The 15139-nt window shown below is 39.6% G+C and overlaps 1 protein-coding gene and 1 long non-coding RNA gene across 4 annotated transcripts in view; one reads left to right on the top strand and one right to left on the bottom strand.

Moving 5' to 3' along the window:
* The first annotated feature begins 2355 nt into the window (after window positions 1-2355).
* dlgap3 (discs, large (Drosophila) homolog-associated protein 3) overlaps window positions 2356-15139 on the top strand; it is a 30499-nt gene continuing 17715 nt past the window's right edge. For all 3 annotated transcript variants that reach the window (XM_024259945.2, XM_024259936.2, XM_036214243.1), the window contains exons 1-2: window positions 2356-3465; window positions 14101-14315. In XM_024259945.2, the coding sequence (XP_024115713.1) occupies window positions 2380-3465; window positions 14101-14315 (1301 nt within the window). In that variant the 5' untranslated portion in view covers window positions 2356-2379. The remainder of the gene's footprint in view (window positions 3466-14100; window positions 14316-15139) is intronic.
* On the bottom strand, window positions 3056-7822 carry LOC118599356. The gene is made up of 3 exons (XR_004948660.1): window positions 7709-7822; window positions 3210-3327; window positions 3056-3117 (listed from the first exon to the last, which is right to left on the bottom strand). It is a non-coding gene; the product is annotated as an uncharacterized LOC118599356 (long non-coding RNA).

Raw genomic sequence — 15139 nt, 5'->3', positions numbered from 1 at the left:
CATTCACACTAGCATTATTGCAGGTAATGCTATATATTTAGTTCATAATTATGTTAAAAAGTTATGTTTTTAAAGTTTCAAAACTTTAGTTTTAGAGTGTTCAATAAATGTTTATCCTGTTCAGCCCGGGACCTAAGGTCTGTTTTGGATTCTGGCCCCTGGTGTGACTGAAAAAAACACAGAATCAATAAATACGGTATGGATCCTTCCAAAAACAGCCTTCTCCACCTTCATGGAGCTTAAAATTAGAATTTTTGTAACATCTAAGGATTTAACCTTTTAACACCTGAGGCATCGCCGGTGACGCTCAAATGCAAAATCTTTAACATCTCTAACTTTCTAATAGTTAACATGATCAACGTAGTTCCAGTAGATTCTAAAGGATTGATTGATACAGAACACAGAAGTCAAACTATGGTAATTTAGTTCCATGACAGATATAACCAGGTTATGTTGTGTTGACATAGACTTTTACTAAATTGTCTTTAAAAACTGACACATTTTACAAAGCATTGACAAAAATACGTAAACACACACACCTCAAAACACTTCCCACAATGCAATTTTGTCTCCAGAGATTGGTCAAAACCTTTCTTCCTTTTGGAAAGCAGACTTCGCTGATATTTTCTTTTTGTGTGTCTGTGTTTTGTGTATAACGATGCACTCATCCAGTGTACACACTTTCTAAAGAAGTGCAGACATTTGTAAATACATTCAGATGCTCGCTGCTGCTCTTATCTCCCCTGCAGTAGGAGGCAGGAGATCGATAAACACGCCTCAGCTGAAATACACAACACCGCTTAGGGATTCCCTGCAGGCCCAGAGGACAAGAAGGCAGGCGACAAATGGAGTCTGTGTGTGAATGAGCAGTAAATGGCAAGCGAGAGTCAGAGGTGTGGAGTGGGACTGAAATCCTTGATTCATCTGTGGAGCAGGAGTTGGGATGAATGAAAAGAAGCACATGTGACCTCTTTCTGCCTTTGCGTCGCTCTCCGGCTCTGGTGATATTTGTTTGAAGTTGAGTTAAAAAATAGTTATCAGAGAAAACAAGAGACATGATTGGGTTTTTTTTGTTTGTTTCAAACTACAGACTTGTGTTCAACATTGACTAAGTTATCTAACTTGACTCAGAGAAAAAGAGTTTTTGTTGATTTATAAATCAAGTTCTTACATTTTAGAGCAGTTATGTCTACAGTTGTGTAATTTGGTTTATGATATGTTGACATTTTCTATTCTTCCTCTGATTTTACATATTTGGGTCAGCGTATATATGATATCAAAGTAGTCATAAGAATATGAGAAAAAGTAATGGAAAAATGCTTTCTTTGTTTTAGACTGAAACACTACATTGTTTGTTTATATTGTTTTCTATTACTTTAGTCTAATAAAATTCTCAACGTACAACTTATGTAATAATAACTTCATTGTTGTAAAATTAAAAGATTATTACTCATAGATCTGAGTTTATTCTCATAAAATGTTGAATTTTTTACTTAATGTTACAACTTATTTCTAATAATTTTATGACTTTATGTAAATGTTTTACTTTTTTCAAATCTTTTACGATTTGATTCTCAACCACAACTATTTTCTCATAATTCTACAAGTTAATTCTCGCACCTTTTTAATCTTAATTTAATAAATTCTCAATTTATACATTATGAAATTTTGAGTTTATTCTTAAATAATATTGAGTTTTTAAACTAACTATTGTGAGTTTATTCCCGTAAAATGTTCTTTTCTCTTCTCATTTTACAACTTTGTTTTTTGTGATATTACAACTTTTTTCTCATAATTAATTCTTATAAATTTTTGACCTTTTTAATAGTCATGTTACGACTTAATTTTCATAAAATTATGACTTTTCTTCATAATTTTATGACTTTATTTTCATACTTTGTTATTCATTTATTTATTTTTGGTGGCCCTAATAATAGTTTAATATCAGATGTAAGATGTTTATCCTTTTTCAAATAAAACATCTACAAATTTTAAACAGAATTGCATTCACCTCTAAGTCTTGATGAATTCCCAGAAAAGCTTAATTTTATTTGGACTGTTGTGGTTCCACCACCAACAAACAACCCAACTTTGGTACTCAGAGTTAAAGATTGAAAGAACTCTCATTCATTCTGGATGGTAAAAGAAAGTTATACAATAGTTCATCTGGGTCCATATGGGACTTCTTCTGCGTTGACTAGAATCCGTTTTCTTTCAAAGAACAGTCTGAACACTCCCTTACGACAAGAACTGTATCCATTATTAGCAAATTCATGAAGCCGGCTTTTCTTTCTTGTACTTTCAGGTGAGCCCGGTGCAGCCCTGTCACGCCCTCAGCGCCCCCTTTCGGCCCGGACGGCCCACCACGCCCCGGCGCCTATGAAAGGGTACCATGTCAGCCGCAGCATGTCCCAGCATTCCTCTGGTGGGGGAGGAGGGGGGCCGTGTCACTGCTCCCCCGAGGACTGCGATGGCCTGGGTAGAGACTACTACCAAGGGCACAGCGATGGGCATTACTACCCCGCGGGGGGTCCCGCGGAGGCTTTGGCCCTGGAGAGGCATCACTCCCACTCACATTCACACTCGCACAGCCACTCTGGAGGGGGCACATTCCCTCGCTCCCACCCCAGCCACCACCCAGCTCTCCATTCGTTTGACTCTTGCGAAGAGTGCCTGCCTACAGGCCACGGGGGAAAGATGCACCGCATCCCCCCCAACTTGATAGATCAGTTTGAGAAGCAGGTACCGTTCCATCCCGATGGCTTCCACACACTGCAGTACCAGCGCACGGCCAGTGGGGGGGCCGAGCAACGCAGCGAGAGCCCCTCGCGCATCCGCCACCTGGTCAACTCTGTCCAGCGCCTCTTCGCTAAGTCCCACTCACTGGAGGCTCCATCCAAACGGGAGTACAACGGCACCAGGGGAGCCGGAGACTACCGAGGGGAAAGAGGCGGAGGACACAGGAGTGCAGGCGAGGACGGCCACTACTCAGGCCACCAATCCCGCTCCACCCGGAGGAGCAAGTCCCGGGAACGTAGCAAGAGCGGAGATTCGCGGCATGAGTCTGGCCGCCGCCACCGCAGCCGGACGGCGGGCTGGTGGAGCTCCGATGATAACCTGGACAGTGACAGTAGCTTCTTGGTCAGCGGGGGCAGACGGGGGTACCCCAGTGGACACGAAAGCCTTGACGCCGCCATTCAAGAGCTCACCATGAAGAAGCCGAAGGAGCGAGGCGGCGGGCCGGGCTCTGGAGAGTGCGTGGCCTGTACCACAATTGCCCTGGCAGGGGGGGAGGGAGGAGGTCATCATGGACACCACGGTCACTCACTGAAGAGAAGCACATGGTCATCCATGACTGTGAGTCAGGCCAGAGAGGTTTATCCATCAACCAGAGGGGGAGGTTATGACAAGGCCCTGGTTCCCGTGGAGAGCAAGCTGAAGGAGAGAACCCTCCACTACCTGCAGGTTTGTCTTGAATGTGATTACATTTATTTTAAGAAATTTACAATATAATTGAGAAAATAATTGAGAAACTATTCAAACGAGACAGGAATTTCATTTGGGTAGTCTGACATTTCTGCTGTTTTTTCTACATTTAGCCAGTTAGCTATATTTTCAGTTGATTCTGTGTTGTTTCATCGTGTGTGTATTGCAAGAACACACTTTTAATTTGTTTGTGATGTAATTAGTGGGGCTGGGTTGATAAAATTGATTAACAGATTTGAATCAATTTAAGCTTAAAAGATCCAAAATCGATTCATAAAAATTTAAAACTATGTAGCACATATTGCTAAAGTTTGCTAGCTTAACATTTAAAGGGGCCCTACCATGATTTTATTAAGCCTATCAGAGTAAATTATACCTATATATAAGATGATTTATTACCTTTGGGCCACTAAAAAATGAATCATTTAAATACTTAAAGGAGCGCTGCAGAAAAAGTAGCAAACACCTATTTGAGCTGGAATTTATTGATGACAGGACACAACTGGAAGATATACAGTATTGTTCATCTAAAATGAAAGTTGTTTTGCTGATCATCACTGAAAAAGGGGATAAATTGAAGGTTGTGTTAGTCTGGGGGCGGAGCTTCCACCACAGTCTCTTCCTGGAGGGAGCAGTTTGAAACAATCTTACATCAGCACATTTCCAACCGCTCGTTTTCGTGGGTATGGGAGGGGCTGCTGCAGACAGTGCAGGTTTTTAGAGGATTACTCTTAAATGCATGAACGGATCAAAATACCACTTTGGGGTTCTTTATAGTGAGGAATGAACAGTAAAATGCATTTAAAACCTCAAAAAGTAGAATTTTCATGGTAGGGTCCCTTTAATGGAATTTCCCATAGAACGACTAATGCTAACGCTCGGTCGGCCTAAACATACGTTGCTGACTAAATGGACATCTTTATAAACTTACTGGCATGAGTTTTCCAAACTCTTTTAAAGACATATTTTTAAAGTAACTACTTGTGGTCTAAAACACAGTTTTTTGTTTTTTTGCTCATACTGACTTCTTCTTCTGAAATAAGGTGTAATGCATTAGCATGATCACCACCTAGTGGCCAAACTGAACAGAATCAGAACAATGTTTCCAATGCTAATGATCTGAACATTTTAGTTAGAACTTCTCCTTTAGAGAATCCATGTAACACTGGATGATATTAACAATCTCAGTATTTTACTAATATATTTTACAGTATGAGAACTGGATTACATTAAAATTAATATATTCAAATCATATAATAGATTATGAATGTATTTCTAAACAAATGTGTAAAAATGTGTAAACTCAAAATTGAATGAATTGAAGAATAAATAAAATCGAAAAAAATCAGAATCTAATCAGTTTAGGCTCTTGTCAATCAAATTGTTTCTGGAAATTATAATCAATACCCTAGTAATTAGGCATAAACTTTCACAATACTAGTCTTTGTTATATAAAATGTGCAGTAATTGCTAAGCGTAAGTATTGTATAAATGGTTTTATAATGTGTTTGCATTTTATTTAGTGCATTAATGAAGCAGACTTGAGCCGCATAGACATTAAAAAATGATATTAATACCATTTAGGCTTCTCTAAAAATGCGCTCCCGCTTCCACTCCCAACCGTAAGCCTTAAAAAGTCTTTTAAAAATCCAGTCAGCCTACAAAGAAAGGAAATTGCTGCCAGGGTGAACGTGTAAAGATAGAGAGTTAAAACACTCCCACAGAAAATAAAAGGATCCACACAAACCTCCAGCTGTGCAGAGCTGGAGCTGCCGTGCAGCCTGTGTTTCTACAGAAACAGCAGGTAACCACACGATTCCCTGGTGATTTTCTGACTGTCAAGCTTTAGACACAGCTGAGGTCTGCTGATAGAAGCCAAAGCAAGGTCGTGTGGGTGTGTGTGTGTGTGTGGTTCTGCTCTCCACGGATAAGCCTCACCTGTGCTTCAGGTTACCATCACATTCACACCTCAGGACACAGAATAAACTTCTCGGCTGCAGCTCGGCACATTTCTCCAGGCGGCACCTCCCGTCTTGGGAGGGGGGGGGCCAAGATGGGTGAAGGACAGAGGTTCTGATCCACAGCTTTACAGCCGGTAAGCTGAGCTGTGCAGACCCAAGTGTCCGGGACGAGGCCGGCAGGAGGCATGGCAACACAAAGCAATAGTTGCTCTTCGGACAGAAATGATGTTTACTGGCTTCAACAAGCGTGAACATCACATTTTAGGTTGTATCACCACATTAGTGGTGACATAGTCCCCATCTTGACCTGCTGCTGCTCTGGTGAACCTCTTTCTCCACAAAAACTCTTTTTGGGATTTACATTTGCCAACATTTGTCAAACAAAACCAGACAATTTTTTTTTTCTTTGTAAACCAACTTTGGGATTGTGTTGTCTTAAAATGTAGTTTATGTGTGGCCCCTATATAAGCTTTGCTTTGTTTCTTGATTTTGTTTTTTTTATTTATTTTTTTGTCTTTTTTTATATCTGTTACATTTATTCCATCTACTAAGTTATGTTTTGTTTTGTCTTTTGTTCGTGTTTGTTTGTTTTGTTTTTCTTATGCCAATGATAAGCATAAAAAGGCATAAACTATGAACAACTGTGCACAGTAAATTTAATGTAATCTGTCTTTTCTAAAAAATAAAAAAATAAAAATTGCCGCCATTTTCGTGATGCCATACAATTTAAAGAGGTCAAAGGTCAGGCAACTCCTTTCTGTTCATTCACTTTTGCTGTGTCCCATTTCCCCCCCTAACTACTAAAAACTATATAGTGCAGGACTAACTAGTGCCCTGGATTTTAAAGGTAATTAGGACACAATGCTCCCTACGTTTCTTTAATTATTCTAATTACCGGATTTAACGTCATCGATTTCACGAAGTGAAAATCTAATCAAGATGAAAATTTTACGATGATTATTTATGACTCCATTGTGTTCTGATGGTGAAAAAGTGGATGGTTTATTCAAATATTACATTTAAACACATTTTTTTGTTCGAAATTGTTCGACCGTAATGCATTGTGGTCTATATTCACTAATCTAGTGAGCATCAATCCCTGCAAGTTTTTCGCAAAGACTTCTGGGAAATTTCGAATGCACTCGATTTTAGAATTAGTAGATTCGGACAGCACTAGAAAATGGCGAACGCACTATATAGTAATTAAGAGGGGAATTCGGACATAACCTTTGCGAAATTCTGGTGAGTCTTTCAAACATTCAAAGGATCTTTGATGTCACACTTTGGCTTCCAAGTTGTGGGTCAAAGGTGTTTGTCAAGGTGATGTGTAATTTTGTTGTAGTGCGCCAGACATGGTTACAAAGTTTGACGTGAAAAAAAAGACTCATCATTCCTCCTTCATCATTTCTTTTACTCTTTGTGGTTTTGGGGGCGCTATGGTGTCATATATAAAAAGTTTTCAACAGACTGGATTTGCCTGTAGAGCCTCGTTTACACTGAGCGGTCCGGTACAGAACGGTCCGCCCGTAAAATCCATTTTTTTGTTCTATTAGAAACCGCGTGCTGTCTGGGTCTACTTTAGATAAATACAAACACACTTTGGACCTTTTTGCTTGTGCGTGCTCGGACATTTGCGTGGGTTTGTTGTCACTTATCAGCAGAGAAATGTGTGTGTGAAGGTGCACACACACACCGGCCGTGTGTGGTGCATTCAAGAGCTTGGTATACTTGGTTTCATGATCGCCCAATCAGCAGGTAGCATCCACACGTGACCAGTGCGGTCACGCAGGTAGCATCAGAGAAGGGATTCTTCTTCTTTTGTGTTTTTACTGCTTATCCACCACCTACAATTGGAGCGCAAACTCAAAACTGTGCAAATCTTGCTCTGGGCTTTTTGTTTTCCCAGTTCTGTTCCTTTAAATGTCTCTCTTGGTGTCATATTAACTGTTCTGTTGGACTCAACCTGATCCTGTGTCCAGATTGAGATTCACAGCTAAACTCTTCCAAGGAGCAGACAGGATTTAGCAAGATTTAATGCAAAAAGTGTGAAACTGAAATGGTATAAAATAGAGAAAGATATTCATTAAATTAACTATATTCACATAAAAACACAATAATCACTGAAAAGTGTAACAATGTTAGCCAAAACATCGCTTAGCATTAGCATTTGACACATCTTGAATTAGCATCGTAAAACGTCACTACGTCAGAACAAAATCACAAATATTGTTGACAGTATTCATATTTAACATAAAACTTACTCATATTGCCACTCAAAGGGCTGCAAATGAGTGGATGGCTTTAGATTGAACAGCAAAAACCATCATGGTCTGTCTCAGTCCAGCTCTGAAAAACTAGCTTTTTACTTCCCTGCCTCCTGTTGGCTGAACACCGCAACTATCGCCCTCTAGCGGTCTGGATGAACATTACAAACATCTCCAAGTTACAATGCATTAACCCAGGGGTGTCAAACTCAATCACACAAGGGGCCAAAGTCCAAAACACACCTTAGGTCACGGGCTCAACAGGATAAACATTTTTAAAACCTTAAAACCATAACTTTTAACATAATTATGAACTAGATAAATAGCATTACCTGTAATAATGCTAGTGTGAATGCTGTAAGCTGAATGTGGCCGCTGAAGATGATAGTGCTAATAGCTGAAGATGCTGAAATTAATACCTAAAAATGCTGAAGTTGATTGCTAAAATCAGTGAAGCTAATAGCTGAAAACACAGAAGCTAAAATATTAGCTAAATGCCAAATTAGCCTAAAAAAACAAACAAAATAATTGTTTAGCCCAAACAGGGCTAAAAGGATCTGGAGGGCCAGATCCGGCCCCCGGGCCTTGACTTTGACACATGTGCATTAACCCGAACAGGCACAAACCGCAACTATTGAATGTCTCCTTTGTGATCATGTTTAAAATGGTCGCGTTTCCGTGTTTTGAAGCAGACGCCACTCAAACGTCTTTTAAATCAGAATCCATGAGTTTTCACAGCTCCACGTTGCTACACTTCAACGTGAAAATGTTCAATCCGGTTGAACATTCAGCCTGCGCTCAATGAGCGCCCGATTTGTATCTAGAGCTCGCTTAAATACTTGCATGGCGATGCAAACACAAAAGCAGAAAAGGGAAGTTTTATGCTCTGCAGCAGGATATCAAGCAGTCATGTTTGAGTTCAGACTAACTACAAACAAAAGTGACTCCCAAAAAAAAAAAGCATAAGAAGAGAAAAAAAAATCTTCACAAGTCTGAATTGGAATAGTCAGAGGCAAAGTGACACGACAGGCTTTTCTGTCTCTGCGTCAACACTCATCACAATGTGTGGCATCAGATCTCCCCACCCTTTGGCCTGTGGGCGAGAGATAAGAAGAAGAGATGATGGAAAAAAGCAAGAATAAATGAAGACCGAAGACGCAGACTAAGGTGAGGGGATGCAGAGAGAGCAAAGTGAGCTCTGGAATAAAAAAGAGATAAGCGAGAGGATGGCAGCCACAGGGGGAAGAAGATGATGAGAGGAAGAATCAAATAAGGAAATGAGAGATGCTGGAAGACCACCACCATCGGGACATTAGTCTGAATCATCTTTTACCTGATGAACCAAATAAAAGCAAACTCAGCTGATCAGCACGCTCTAGGATTCTGGATCTGCTCCTTTTTTGTGGTTTTCTTCAGACATAAACATAAAATAATAACAAATAACGGTTAAAATAAGTGAAAATAAATATAATATTTCAGGAAAAAAATATATTGCTTATACAGAGTTTGACTGGCACCTAAACTTAGGTTTATTTCAGTCTTTATGTTTTCTTTTTTTCTTATGTTCTCATGCTAATGACCACACTTAGCATGTGTAGGAAAAGAAACCACACCATAATCCATTAGTATGTCGATATTTCTTTGCTTTTTGTAATGACAAATACTTTAATAATTTTTCCTAAAAATTGTCAGGAAAATGGAAAAAGAAAATTAGGCAAAATTTTCGGATCCACATTTTGCTAAATTACACATCTTACCACTTTTTTAGTCAAGTTTGGGATTTAGTTTATATTTTAGCTACATGCTAGCTGTTTTGGCTAATTTAGGCTTGTTTTTTTGCTTATGCATGGATTGGAGTTTAGCCAATACCCGCGACCTTGAAAAGGAAAAAGCGGCCACAAGAGGAATGAATGATGAAAAATGAATGGATCGAAAGAATAGGAAAAAATTTGGAATCAAATCGATCCAGGCCTTTTGTGAATTGAATCGTTTCTGGAAATTATTATTGATTCTCAGCACTAAAAGATATGCTTCATGAAGCCAGTAAACATCAATTTATAGAGGTCTATTGTACATCGTGGTTTAGATCTCCAGCAGAAGACGTTCCTACAGCCAATTGTGTTGTGGCCTCATCATGCTCTGTGTATTGTAAACAATCCATTTGTGTAGTTTCTTCCCTCTGAATACATGATGTCTATTAGTTATCTATTAGTTATCTATTAGTTATCTAATAGACGTCAACTGTAGATGGCTACTAGACATCTCAAACTACTAGATGTTCTGCATATAGAGGTTTCCTGTAAAAATCAAAACCACTTGATATGTTTAGATGTCTATTAGAGGACGATTTTAAACATTAATTAGTTTCAAATATAAAGCCAAGACAAAACATTTCTATGATTGTGATTGTGGTGTACCGTCACTCTTTTTCTTCTTTTACTATAAAAGATAAACATGACAACATTGGTGTAGTCCATCTTTTTTTCCTAATTTAAATGTGTAAATTAAATCTATACTTTTAGAAATTTGCCTCTGAACAGCAACTAGACACTGTTGTTCAACAGATCAGAAAATGTCTTTAAATCTCATTCTGATAATAACCTTTTTCCATCAGATTGTTCAGTTATATGACAAGTTAAAAATCTAAACAGGAATAAATATGTTGAATTTGTGTTCAAACTAGTAAATGCTTAAAAAGTCCTCTAATAGACATCTAAATGTATCCTAAGATTAGATGTAGAGTAGATGTGTACTAGACCTTTAGGACAATACTGGTAAACATCTAATGGAATAACAAAATGGAGTTCTCAGAGACGTCCAGTAGACATCTACTGTAGATGTTTATCAGGTATCTAATAGACATTGTGTTCCTAGAGAGTTTGGCTACACTCAGTGTAATAGAAAACTCGAGAAAATTGTAAAGTGATCATAAACCAAAAATAAACAACCAGAGAATGAAAAAGCCTCCTTGAACTGCTAAGTAAACAACTCGATGCTAATTTAGCTAAAAGAAAAAAAGTCCAGAGTAAGCCTTTTATTGGGCAGATGAGATGTCTTTACATGGTTTCTTCCCCTTAAGGAGGATAAGATTCTTGTTTTTCAAATACACCTCAGTCATGTTAACTATCTTATGTGGATAATAAACCCAGTCTGTCATAACTTTACAATTCAGAACTGCAGAGAAGAGACATTAGGGGATTTTGATGGAAATGTTAACAGAACAGAAATCACAACAAGACTTTAAATGCATAAAAATCTGTATGAGTCGCTGATGTTCTTTTACATCAAGTTTGCTCCTTAAATGGACCAACACATTCTCACTCCCAAGTCGTCACATATAGATTGGTTAAGGACGCCTCCGCGTCACTGTTTTACGTTTTGGGTGTCCCAAATTTGTACTGGCTGTTCCCATTGAATCACGGGTCCCCAACCTCCAGACCGCGAACCAGAACCAGTCTAGTACTGCGACGTGTAGTTGACTGGTACCCAAACCCGGTACCGGTACCCTGACCTGACCTGAACCTGTACCAGACGCGGTACCGGGCGTGTCTGGACGTCGAACTAGAACCGGGTTAAGGTTAGGGTACCAGTACAGGACGACGCCTGAGGACCAGTCCAGATCCGGTACCTTGTTTTAAGGGTTGTGGACCCTTGATTTTACGAACAGTCAGCATGTCAAAAAACGAGGAGTTGGGGACACCCAAAACGTCAAAAAGTGATGAGGAACGATTCTTAACCAAATGTCAGTATGTGACAAGCTGGGAATGAGAATGTGTTGAATGGACACCCCCCCTAACGGATGAAAACGGGCCGACAACAGATGAAAAATGATCAAACCTGTACAGAGCAAGCAGCTGCGTGAAATATCAAGGTTGTAGAGAGAAAGAGTTCAGTTCTACAAGCATATAGTGAGCAACAGGTTGTGTTGAAACAACCGCATCATTAGATACACCTATCCAACTGCTCATTAGAGCAAATTTCTAATCAGCCAATCACATAACAGCAAATCAATGCATTCAAGCATGTAGCTGCAGTTCAAACTGAGCATCAGAAAGGAGAAGAAAGGTGACTGAAGTGTCTTTGAACATAGCATGGTTCTTTATGCCGGACAGGCTGGTCTGAGTATCTCATAAACTGTGGATCTACTGGGATTTTCACCCACAACCATCTCAAGGGTTCACAGAGAATGGTCAGAAAATGAGAAAATATCCAGTGAGCAGCAGTTCTGTGGGTGGAAATGCCTTATTGATGACAGAAGTCAGAGGAGAATGACCAGACTTGACTGATAGAAAGATAACAGTAATTCAAATAACCACTGGTTACAACTAGGGCGTAGTTGATAAAAACGATTAATCGATTTAAGCTTAACAGATCGATAATCAATTCACACAAGATAGAAATCGATTTAGCACACAAAGCTAAAGTCCGCTAGCTTGATGCTAATGTTCAATAGAATTTCCCATAGGACGGCTAATGCTAACGCTCGGTTGACCAAAAAAATACATTGCTGACTAAATGAACATCTTTATTTACCTACAGGAATTCATTTTCCAAACTCTTTTAAGGAAATAATTTTTAATATAACTTTGTGGTCTAAAACATTGTTTTTTACCCCTCATACTGTTGTCTTCTTCTTGAATTAAGTTTACTTCTATAGTGTGATCGCCACCTAGTGGCCAAACTGAAACGTCCTCCAGGAGAAGCAGAACAATGTTTCCAATGTTAATGATCTGAACATTTTAGTTAGAACTTCTCCTTTAGAGAATCCATGGAACACTGGATGATATTAACAATCTCAGTATTTCACTAATATATTTTACAATATGTGAACTGGATCAGTTTAATATAAATATTCAAATTGAATAATGGACTTTTAATGTATTTCTAATCAAATGTGTCTACATTTGTAAACTTAGAATTGAATTGAATTGAAGAATCTGAATCAATTCGATTCAGGCTCTTGTGAATCGAATCGTTCCTGGAAATTATAACCGATACCCAGCCCTAGTCTGCAGAAAGCTACAGCGGTTACAATTCACACAGACTCACCAAAACTGGACAATAGAAGATTAGAAAACCGTCGTCTGGTCTGATGAGTCTCCATTTCTACTGCTGGTAGGATCAGATTTTGGCAGAATTTGGTGGTGGTGGTGTCAAGATGTGGGGATGTTTTCTTGGCACACTTTGGACATGGTAGTATTGTTGACCATGTCCATCACTCTCAGAGTACCATCTTCTGATGCTACTTCCATCTTCATGTCATAAAGCTGGAACCATCTCAGACTGGTTTCAATGAGTTCACTGGACTTTAATGACCTCCACCGTCACCAGAACCCAATAGAACCTTTGGGATGTGGTGGAACAGGAGATTGTCATCATGGATGTTCAGCTGACAAATCTGCATCAACTGTGATGTTATCAAGTCAATATGGACCAAACTCTGAGGAATGTTTCCTTGTTGAATCTATGCATCAAGGATTTAGACATTTCTGAAGTTTAAATTCATTCAAATGAATTTCTTTCAACAGAAACTTACAGTTACAATTTTTTTAAATCTTCCTTTTTTTCAGTCACGGTGATTCTAAACTAAGTGAAGTCCTGAATTCAAGTTACCAACAAACGCAGTGAAGGGGTTAACTCACAAAATGTTTGCTATTTTTGATAGAAAAACCCTGATGAAACTACATTGTTCAAAAAATATTCATAGGTAAAAAATGTCACCATCTGTGGTTTAAATATTTCAATATGACTCTTTGATTTATTGGCTTCTTGTCAGGAAGTGGAACCCTGTTTTCTTTTGGTGTTGTTCATTTAGTTTTTCCATCAGAAAATGATTTGTCTCCTCATCCGTCACGCCGCTGTCAGCCGCTGAGGTCTGCCGTTTTTCTGCTGGTCTGCTTCGTCTCCTCGCTTTTCCTTTTTTCCCAGCATCCCGGTTGTTTGTTTACTTGTTTCCTGTCTGTCCTCTTCTTGCTTACGCGGCTTCTGTTTCTCTGTGTCAGTGCTTCTCCAGCTGTCAGAGTTTCTCTGTCTCTGTAAGTCCGTTTGTCCCTTTTCTTTCTTTGCTCTTTTTGCAAGCATGAGCATGTTGTGGTGTTTTTCTGTTTGTTTTTTTGCTCGCTGACCCTGTGAGTTGGAGGATCTGGACTCTGAATCATTTCCGTCCTTCTGCTGAAGGTGTGAAATATTTTTAAACACATTTCTGTCTTTGGACTCTCAAAGCAGAAGTAAAAACGTTTCATTTCATGAAATTTTAACTCCTAACAGTTTCGTCATTTCACCCTTTTAACACATTTGTACAGCTTCCTGCTAACACTTACAGCTTACCACAGTTTTTCCCAAATTTATCTACGTTTCTAATGTTTGCGATCACCTCCAACCTCTCACAGGTCCCCTCGGAGGACTGGGGAGGCGGGTACGGCAGCGGCGGGGCGGCGGACAGCGGAGGAGAGATACCGTGCCGACGAATGCGGAGCGGCAGCTACATCAAGGCCATGGGTGACGACGACAGCGCCGACTCGGACACCAGTCCTAAAGCCTCGCCCAAGTCCACTCTGATCGCCCAGAGGGAGGCCTTCAGACGCTCCGTCAGCATGGATCAAAGGTCAGAGGGCACAGATGGAGTTTGATGAAATATCCAATATCAATCAAGTCATCAATCACGTGATAGGGCCCGATTTTCAATCGCGTCATCGGATCGGGACATCCCTACTCTATACCCAATCAGAATACAATCCAAAGGGGAAAAAAGCATGCAAAATTTCACAAAAAACCGTCTGCGACACAGCAAGACCTCTAAAGGTGAACTATGATATAGTGAGGGGTCACTACAAAGTAAAGGGAGGAAAATCTCCAAAAATGATTTCATGAACATTTTAGTTGTCTTATTCCTAAAGAACTCTGAAGGATATTGTGAACCCAGAGCTTTTCAAAATCCATAAATCCAATCTCTCAACACAATCTTCCATACATTGTCAGTGAGATAAACAGAGACACCGCTCCATGGAGATCAGGGGTCCACAAACTTCTTCTGTTGAGGGCCACATCACTTTTTCCTTCTGCGATGTGGAGCCGGGGTCAGTTTGTATGCTAATACAAAAAGTGTTTTCTGATGGCGATTCTGTCTGCGATTGATGCTAACAGTGTTTCCTGTTAGCATCAATCGCAGGGTGTGTCCGAACGTAAACACATGGTTTTCCAAAAGCCACACTTGACCAAATATCAATAACCCTTTCAGGATCAGAAAAGGTCAGGAAATAAATCCTTCACTGGATCCCTGTTAGTTTTGTTTTTAAAGCTCTTCATGGTTTTGCCCCAGTTCACTTAACAGCCATTCTAGAGTGTTTTTTTTCCAAAAGATGAACTGCGATGTAGAAATGGAAGACAGTATTTGGTTCTTTTTGACTGTGGGGGGGGTTAAGATAGGGG

Source organism: Oryzias melastigma, linkage group LG11 (genome assembly GCF_002922805.2).
Source record: "Oryzias melastigma strain HK-1 linkage group LG11, ASM292280v2, whole genome shotgun sequence".
Lineage (NCBI taxonomy): Eukaryota > Metazoa > Chordata > Actinopteri > Beloniformes > Adrianichthyidae > Oryzias > Oryzias melastigma.
This window is presented reverse-complemented; position numbering and strand designations above follow the sequence as displayed.